The 10,250-nt window shown below is 39.2% G+C and overlaps 1 protein-coding gene across 1 annotated transcript in view; it reads right to left on the minus strand.

Annotated features, from left to right (window-relative positions):
• Positions 1 to 7,749: 7,749 nt before the first annotated feature.
• Positions 7,750 to 10,250, minus strand: part of LOC103969617 (uncharacterized) — a 5,582-nt gene continuing 3,081 nt past the window's right edge. Inside the window, exons 3-5 of the mRNA XM_009383205.3 lie at positions 9,750 to 9,876; positions 9,462 to 9,575; positions 7,750 to 8,172 (exon numbers count right to left, since the gene is read on the minus strand). Coding sequence (XP_009381480.2) covers positions 8,057 to 8,172; positions 9,462 to 9,575; positions 9,750 to 9,876 — 357 coding nt within the window. The 3' untranslated portion in view covers positions 7,750 to 8,056. The remainder of the gene's footprint in view (positions 8,173 to 9,461; positions 9,576 to 9,749; positions 9,877 to 10,250) is intronic.

Raw genomic sequence — 10,250 nt, forward strand, 5'->3', positions numbered from 1 at the left:
TTCCTTAAAAGCATTACCAATGTATAGTAACACTCACAAGATTTTCACAAGTCGCTCTTTACTATTTCAACCCCAAAAGCTAATGGGGAATTTTAAGGTGATGTAATAGGTTGAGACGATCACATGAAAGCGATTGAGAGTTAGGCGACCAATGATTACATTATAGGCGGATGGGATGTCGATCATCGAGAATGTTATCTTCATGGTTCTGGAGCAATCATCAGATCTAAAAGTAACATACAAATCTGCCATTCCCATAGGAATATGGAGGAGATCGATGGAGGTCTTTGACATTCAACCCAAATTTTAGGAAATCATTATATTTATGTCAGTAAAACTTCCTGTATCTACCAAAATTCTTTTTACTAATATGTTTACAATCTTGAGGAGACCACCAAGGCTTCATCGTAATTAGGATCATGGTACTCAGCGTCTTCCTCCTGAAACATGATTCAAGAATCTTCCAAGGGATGAAATCTCTTATATGGAGGGTTCCTCACATAATTTTTTCTAGATGTGAAACTAGGTCCTCTAAATGTGAGTCCTCTCATAATGACATCCACTTGATGCTTAATAGGGCCTCACAATCTTGGGAAAGGCTCTTGAACCTTGTGTAGGTAATGATTGAGCTTCTCTCTCTGATGAATTCCTCAATCTATAGCTTCATATCGTAGCAATCTTTTATATCATGCCCATGGTCTTGATGGAAGCGACAATATTTTGAATGGCTCCAACGGGTTGGAGGAGACTATAAAGGGTGGGAGGGTGAAAAGCAGGCCCTTCTCTCTTATCTACATGAATACTTTAGTATGCGATGTGTTCAATGGAGAAAGTCCGAGTGCTCGATCACCCTTGGTTTATCATTGCAAGGTCACTCAGAGTTGCCTCGCCTCGAACTCCTCTCTTCCCTTGGAGCTTAGAGTTTTTTTTTTCACAATTATAAAATTTTCAATGATATAATGATTAGCTTCCTAAATAACTTTGAAAAAATTGTCAACGATCGTGTGACAATTGAATAAAGGAAATTTAAGGGATGGAGGCTGTCTATGTAAGCATTAATGAGAACAAAGGAGCTTGGGTCAGCCACTATAATGATTTCATCATTAAATATCTTTGCGTAACTTGAAAGGTACTATTTGTCCATTTGTCAAATTGCCAAGACTGAGGTAATTGATTTCTTTGACAACTTTTAGTTGATGAAGTTTAACTCAAACTTTTTTGCCAACTATCCAAAGGACGAGATAGATTTGGGTAAAGTTTCAAAAACTACTCCCTCACGAGTACTCTAAAAATGGTTAGGAAAGTTTGACACATAACAGAGTCGATAGTCTCGAATAATGTTATTTGAAAAGTGAAAATAGCAATGTGCTTAGTGGGGTCGAAGCTTCCCTTATACAACTCCAAGGTCGGCATACGAAAGCTGGAATAGGCTCTTGCATTATGCTCTTTGTTAGAGTTAGCCCCAGGATATTTACCAAAGGGTAATTTTGACAACACAACAAAGACAATAAAGCGGAAATAATAAAAGCGACAAGAACACCAGAATACCAGATATACGTGGTTCGGTCAATTGACCTACATCCACGGACGAAGGAGGAGCAAATCACTACTATAAAAGAGGGACACTTACAAATGCCTTAGGAAGATATTCCTAGGCCATAAAACACCTTCAGCTTCCTAAACAAGAAGACTTCAAACCATAAGCAGGTTTTCTTGTGATGCCTACTGTACTTCTTGTGGTGTGTCTAATATCAAAGCTCAGGCCCTTATTTATAGTTCCAAGACGAGACAACAAGTCTGATTTTCCCGATGTGGGACTATGGGACTTGCCAAACTAACAAATCTCCACCTTGGCATGTCCCAACAAAACTTGCTCCACCTTCTTCATAAAAGCCCCAACGGACAATCACCAACAATGAACACCAACCAAGTCCAAACACTGCTTGAACTTGTAAACCGGAAGAGGCTTCGTAAGCATATCAACTGGATTGTCCTTCGTATAAATTTTCTGAACAAGGACCTTTCCCTCAGCAATCAACCACTTAGCGGAATTATCAAAAGAAACTGCATCTGAATAGGTAGTAGGCTCACCAACTTTACTTGTTTCTTCTACAACAGACAAAACATATGCAACCAAATTTGCATATCTTTGTGGTGGTCGAATATCTCTCCGTGGTCTATCCTTGACTATGGAATATTGCTCTTCCTCTGGATCATCTGCGTCAGTAGACTCGGGACCACCTACTGACATTCTTTGAGTAGAAGAGTTCGACTTAAAGGAATCTGAACTCCCAATCTCAAGCTCCACCTGCTTCTGCGCACTATCATTTATACAACTAGTAGAATCCTCTTTGAAATATAACATAGATAATTCATCAAAAGTAACATCTCTACTGATTACAAATTTTGGGGATTTGGGTTCAGGACACCATAATCTGTATCCTTTCACCCCAGAAGCATACCCAAGGAAAATGCACTTTTTAGCTCGAGGCTCTAATTTTCCTTCATTTACATGCATGTATGCTGGGCACCCAAAAATTTTAAAATCAGAATAATCAGCAGGAGTACCTGACCAAACTTCCTCTGGAGTTTTAAAGTCAAGTGCTGCAGAAGGAGCGCAGTTGACAACGTAACAGGCCATATTAATCGCCTCTGCCCAAAAGTCTTTTGTCAACCCTGCATTTGAGACCATACACCTTGCTCTCTCCAAGAGTGTTCTGTTCATACGTTCGGCCACACCATTTTGCTGAGGCGTCATCCTAACAGTGCGATGCCGAACGATTCCTTCATTTTTGCAAAATTCTTCAAAGTCACCTTCACAAAATTCCATACCATTATCTGTTCGAATCCGCTTAATCTGTTTACCTGTTTGCTTCTCAATCAAAGTCTTCCATTATTTAAATGTTAGAAAAACATCATTTTTATGCTTCAGAAAATAAACCCAAACTTTCCTGGAATAATCATCAATGAAAGTCAACATATACCTGGCACCACCCTTAGACTGAACATGAGCTGGACCCCAAAGGTCTGAATGAATATAGTCAAGAGTACCTTTCGTTTTGTGAACTGCCGGAGAAGTGAAGCTGACTCTTTTCTGCTTTCCAAAAATGCAGTGTTCACAAAAGTCCAGTGGCCCAGTACTCTGTCCGCAAAGTAGACCTCTTTTGCTCAATATGCTCAAACCTTTTTCGCTCATATGACCCAAACGCATATGCCATAATTTGGTGATGTCAGAATCAGACAATGATGATGACGAAACTGCAACTGAACCTGTGACAGTAGTTCCCTACAGAATATACAAGCTACCAGACCTACAAGCTTTCATAACAATAAGGGCACTTCTAGAAACTTTCATAACTCCACCTTCAGCTGTGTATTTACACTCAAGAGCCTCTAGGGTGCCTAAAGAGATGAGATTCTTTTTCAAATCAGGAACATGTCTAACATTAGTGAGCGTTCTCACAATACCATCATGCATTTTAATTCGAATTGTTCCTCTACCAACAACATCACATGCGGCATTATTGCCCATCAAAACAATTCCACTATTACATGATTCATATGTGGAAAACAAATCCCTATTGGGACACATGTGATAAGAACAACCCGAATCTAAAATCCATTCATTTTTAGACTTTGTCCTATCATCAATAGCAAAGAAAATATTTCCAAAATTCTCATCAGATGCTACACTAGCTTCAGCAGACTCAATAGTTTTCTCAACAAGTTTTCCTTTTTGCTTTAATTTAGTTTTCAATTTAAAGCAATCAGCCTTAATGTGCCCCATTTTATGACAATATCTGCATTCCAAATTTCTATGTCTGGATTTAGATATAGATTTAGATCTACTACTGTCAAATTTCCTTTTATCCATTCTACCCCTGACAACCAGACCTTCAGTCTGATTCCCTCTACTTTCCCCAATGATATCTCTGTCTATCTGCTCTTTAGATTTTAGTGCAGATTTAATTTCCTGATACGAAACTGTTTCTTTTCCATAAATCAAAGTATCACGAAAATGCTTAAAAGATTGGGGAAGAGAACACAAGAGTAACAGGGCCTTATCCTCGTCATCAATTTTTGCATCTATATTCTCCAAATCCAAAACCAAAGAATCAAATCTATCAAGATGTGAGAGTATAGATGTACCTTCAGTCATCCGAAGTATATACAGACTCTGCTTCAAGTAGAGACGATTCTCCACTGTCCTCTTCATGTACAAGGCTTTAAGCTTGTCCCACATGCTCTTAGCCGTAGTCTCCGTAGCTACCTCCCGTAAAACCTCATCAGAGAGATTTAGAATGATACTGGATCGGGCCTTCTTATCCATACCCGCAAGATCTTCCTTTGACGTACCATCTGGAATGTTCTCAGCACCCTGAAGTGCCAAATCAACTCCGTCTTGAACCAGAATGGCCTCCATCTTGAGTTGCCACATGCCGAAGTTGACATTTCTGTCGAATTTCTCGACAACAATCTTTGTTATTGTCATCGTTGCCAAAAGATCCCAGAACCAGGCTCTGATACCAGTTTGTTAGAGCTAGCCCCAGGATATTTACCAAAGGGTAATTTTGGCAACACAACAAAGACAATAAAGCGGAAATAATAAAAGCGACAAGAACACCAGAACACCAGATATACGTGGTTCGGTCAATTGACCTACATCCACGGACGAAGGTGGAGCAAATCACTACTATAAAAGAGGGGCACTTACAAATGCCTTAGGAAGATGTTCCTAGGCTATAAAACACCTTCAGCTTCCTAAACAAGAAGACTTCAAACCATAAGCAGGTTTTCTTGTGATGCCTACTGTACTTCTTGTGGTGTGTCTAACATCAAAGCTCAGGCCCTTATTTATAGTTCCAAGACGAGACAACAAGTCTGATTTTCCCGATGTGGGACTATGGGACTTGTCAAACTAACACTCGCAAATGGAAACTTAAGGTAAGTGTCGATTTCAAATTATTGTCACTGCATTATCTCCCCTTTTATATCCTCTAGGCACTAATCCATCTCGAATAGCTGGTCTCGCACATTTGGATGGGGTCCGATTGATGAAGCCATCAACCTTGGTGTCCTAGTTTTGTGAAGAGGGTGAGGAAGTGGAACCGATGGGGGTCGGATTGGAGAATGGATTTTTGGTTACTGCTCAGCCATAGGTGGATGTGACTCTACCACCATGCTAAGGGCAGGGGTTGGTGAAGGCACTGGAGCAAGGAAAAGAGAGGTATGAGGGGTTTGGTGTGCTCTTTGTTGCATCAATTGAGTTAGTTGGGAGAGATATAGGGCCACATATTAGAATAACCTCATCAAGAATTGGACTTGGTGGGTTAGGTAATGAAGGGTTGCAGGGAATGGTGATAGTTTGGGCAGGTGGAGTTGCAGGCTGAGCAGGAGGTGAGTTAATTGTCGAATCATGGTGGGATCAACCCTTGAAGAACCAAAATCGAGGGGTTTGGCAGAGGGGCCTTCTACGCCAGCAGGCTTGCCCCCTTGGGTTGTTCGGTGCAATTAGACGATCGACTTTATCCAGGTTTGGCCTTGATGGTCCTATAAAATTTTCTTAAGGCATGCATAGTGGTCCTTATCGTGGTCCTTCTTCTGATGCCAATCTATTAAGTCATATGTTGATTTCCTAACATATCGATCTTATAAGATTGAATCTAGGGTGTTCTCGATAATGACCTCTCTGACAATCAAGTCAATTTCCAAAGTTAATAATCCAAGACTAGTCAAATCGATTGGATGAGTCGGACTAGTCAATGTGACCGAGTAGATGAATCCCTCGAATGCATATCTTGAAGTCATTTTAATGGGTAGTTTGGGAACGATAACATTCGATATCACCAAGCATTAAGAGGAGATATGCAATCTGTCAGGTAAGCGCATGCCATAACTCCTGAGGCCCACGTCACCTCACCATGCCTTTTATAGGGTTGGATGGTTGAGTGTTTGATCATGTACGATCGGTTAAATTCACATACCCTTAGATCCGACTATCACTTGTTGGTAAGATATGGCTGACAAGTTGTTAGGATGACCTACTTGTCAACCACGTTCGAGCTTATATGTTTGCCATGTCAACTTCTCATTATCATTATTGAATCTTAGATTTTGATGATAAAATAAATTGATAAAGTTATGATCTAATCAACATTTAAGCGATGCAAGACTAACTTTGATTATGGAAAGACAAATCGATTAAAGTAGGAAAATCAGACATTGAGTCGGAGTAGAACATGTCAGAAGATTGGACGTCGGGTTGAAGGACTGGCCGACGTGCTAGAAGGACTTCGTGCCATGAGTTTGAGCATCGGGCCAGAAGGATCGGACATTACGCCAAGAAGATCAGATGTTGCGAGAGGTTAATATGCCGATGGATTAGGCAATACGTTGAAGAAGATGATGATGTGCCGAAGACTCAAACAAAACGTCAGATGAACCAATGACATACCGAAAAATATAGGATTCATGCTTGTAATTGTGTGTCTAGATTGAATTAGTTTAGATTTTAATTGAGTTAGTTTCTAGTGTAATAATGCTAACTCAATTAGGGGCCTATTGGGCTCGAGTTGGGATTGATTTAGGCCCATTGGGAGGCCTATTCAGTGACCTTGAGTTAGGTCAGGTGATGGCACTGCCAGATTAGGCAATGGAACCGCCTATGAGCTGGAACGTACGAAGTGTACATTTTCTGAAAGATCCGACGATGTTACCGTCAGTGTCAGACGGTGGTACCACCTAGACTAACAATGGTACTACCTAGACTAGTGATAGTACCACCAATATATGATCTTCCATGTGTTAGGCGGTGGTATCGTCAGTTGGCAGTGCTGTAGGCGATGGTACCACCAAGCATAAGCGATGGTACCACCAGAACTACGAAAACCTAGGATGAGACCTTTTTTGGTTCCATTTTTAATACTAATGTCTCCGTCTCATCGATCATCGTCTTCACCCTATAGTGATCATGCCCTCACCTCTATCGTGACCCAAAGCACCCAAAGCACTTGTCTATTGTGCCCATGCCCTCACCTTCCTCGTGATCAATGCCCTCGTCCACCACCTCCAATCTCGCCCTCATCCATCACATCTGCTCGTGCTCTCACTGCTAAAGTCATGCCACCCTTGCCCTCATTTTCGTTAACCTCCATCCTATCCATCGTGATCGATGATCATGAAAGAGACAAGGGCCTGAGCAACATGAGTGCAATCAACGAGAGCTCATAGTGAGGTCTCTCAACAAAATGATACAACGTGACATAACAACACCTAAGCCCTCGCAACATGAGATGACAGCCACAATGAGACGAAGGGTATGACGATACCGTTGATTGACATGATGAAGGCAAGAAAATAATACAAGAATAAAATAAAAAGAAAACACTAAAAAATATAAAAGCTCGAGATTTTTTTTATAAAAAATTCGTCCAATGTCCTATCCTGTATCACTTCAATAAACGAATCCAATCCTTTTGGATCACTACTTTGCACACAACCTCTAATTTCTGGCGTCCAAAGAAAAGGCGATGTGTGTTAGTAGTCGAACAAACATACTTTGTAAAGAAATAGAAAGAAGGACCAGATCCATAATTCCTGACTACCTGCACTCCACCATCCGACGATATATAAAAATGCAAATGAGGCAGATATAACGCAAAGCTGAACAAGTGAACCGAGTCAATAGAGAGAGAAGAATAGTTATGATCACACTGACAGGCAGCACAAAAATGCAGCTCACCAACTTCGTATCAGTCCACCAAGAAAACCACGTCAAATGGTTTGCCATGTAATGTTCCTTGACGAAGATACATACTTTGCAAAGAAATAGAAAGAAGAAACACATCCGTGACTTACATCTGCACTGCACTAACAATTTCCAGACCAATATTTCTTGACGGTATATAGAAATGCAAATGAGATAGGCATAAATCAAACCTGAACAAGTGAACTGATTAAACAGAGATGGAATAATAGGTTATGTCCATGTTGACAGAGAGCACCAAAATGTAGTTCACAACTTTGTTTTGGTCTACCAAATGTACCATTGCATCATCTATTGCTGAAAAGAGATGGAATATGAGCCCGTGTTTGGATCTTTTACAGCTTTGAAGTTGTCGAGGTTCATGCCAAATCGTCCCAACAAAGAATTCCCCATCTCCTTCAACTTACCTGCAATGATTTAAAAAAACTTGAATGCAACATTCGAGATATCCAAAATAATCCATGTGCAACTTCATCCCAAAACCAAATGTCAATCTTTTGTCAAAAAAGGAAGAATGGAGCTGGTTCAAACTACCGTTGAAAACCTACCTACATGTAAGTCCCTCCATATGGCTTACAATTTAAACCTGCCTTATCAATATTTATATCACAACAAAATCACTCTCTTTAGTATTGCATTCCAGCCCCTTCTTGTTCATGACTATTAGCCACTCTAATAGCATTTAGCACATCCCATTGCTTACATTTATTTTTTCTTTTTTCATTTCTTAAATAAAAAATTCTTGTTTCAATGCTCTTTTTTATTTCTCATGGAGTGACAGAAAAGCTCCATCCATACATTATTATGATACAAAGATTATTAAGTTCCTCAAATATTCGTATTCTGTTGGAACTCCATTATTGTAAAGGTTAGAATGCAAAAATAAAGAACTAATTTAGGATGTAAATATTGATGACACAGGGTTGAATCAAACAACAAGTATGCTAAAAAATATATATATGTAAACAACCCTAAAATGGAACTACCAAGACGAAAAACGGCAGTCATTTCTTGCACTAGAACTGACTGTACCAACTTCAAAAAAGCAATATGCAATCTAGTAAGTGAATATCTAATGCAATGTACTAAATTGAATAAGATGGTTCAAACGTAGTGGAATAACTATAACTGACCAGAGACACAAACTAGAGACCTCACAAACAATAGGAATATGAATCTAAAATATTTTTGCATTACCAGCGTTCAAATGCAAACAAACATCCATGAAATCAGCTTGAGAATGTTGGGGGATTATAGCTTATGGCAGCTGCTTCTGTTATATTTTTTGCAAGCACATTGAAACTTATTCATGTTACAGATATACTATGGGGCTGAAAAACCAGACTTGCTGATCATACACCAGTTAGCACTTTTGTTTCTACAAGAAAATTTAAGCATATTGCATGCATTATGATTCTGATTTTGGATTTATCTTAATATTTTGTTTTAAAAAAGCAGCATAATAATTTATTAGAGCAAACATGCGAATGATAAAGAAAGCAAATAGTAATCAAGTCGAACATTCCACATATTTGCTTGTTTTGTCAGCAACTAATTCAGAACAAACCTCGAATCATAGCTTCAAAATTAAATAATCAAATGGTAATGGAAAATATAATACTAAATACTCGAACCTTCAACTGCATCAATTTAGTATATATACATATATGGACAGAAAAAAATGCACCATGCTTACCAATCATTTCTTCTTTCATCTTCTCCCTTTTTTCTGCTGCAATTGGTTCTAACCGTCTTATGTTCTTTCTAGCTTGGTCATTTGCAGGATCCAACTCAAGAACCTTTTTCATGTCTGCAGGGATATTAAGCAAAAGAATAAAAAATAAAGACATTCAGAAATCATCAGGAAGCCATGTTTCACTGACCCACAATGACAATTGGCAATTAAAAGAACAGAAAAATTATATACAAAATTTTTGTAGCAGAACAATTCCCCAAGACCCACGCTTCATGTGTTCTAACTTACCAGCAATAGCCTCGTCATAGTTTTCAAGCTTTTCATGTGCCTCAGCTCTTCTAAATAGTGCTTTTATATAGGATGGATTCAATTCCAATGCTTTTGTACATTCTTGTACTGTCTCCTTGTACCTATCCTGAGAAGGGAAAATACAAACAAAAAAGGAAAACATTAGTGAACAAGATATATTAACCTACAGAATGTGCAGCATCTGCTTGAAATAATCCCCGGTGGCTTGCTAGTGCATCCGATAACAGAAAAGCAGTCTCCCTGCTGTAGACTCTGTTGCCCTTGCTTAATAGTACCACTTATCGACCAAACAGTCAAATAAGATTTTTTTTTAAGCAGGTTATGTGTCAGTCATCATATGGACTGCCTAAAATATGAAAATAGGGCTCAAGTAGAACAACAAAGTCAATGGATATGGCAAAACAAAAGGGAGTTGTAAAAATCTCACTTACAGGACCAATTAAAGAAACACAAATCCATAAGAACATCATGGAGTACCAG

Source organism: Musa acuminata, chromosome BXJ1-2 (genome assembly GCF_036884655.1).
Source record: "Musa acuminata AAA Group cultivar baxijiao chromosome BXJ1-2, Cavendish_Baxijiao_AAA, whole genome shotgun sequence".
In the NCBI taxonomy this organism is placed as follows: domain Eukaryota; kingdom Viridiplantae; phylum Streptophyta; class Magnoliopsida; order Zingiberales; family Musaceae; genus Musa; species Musa acuminata.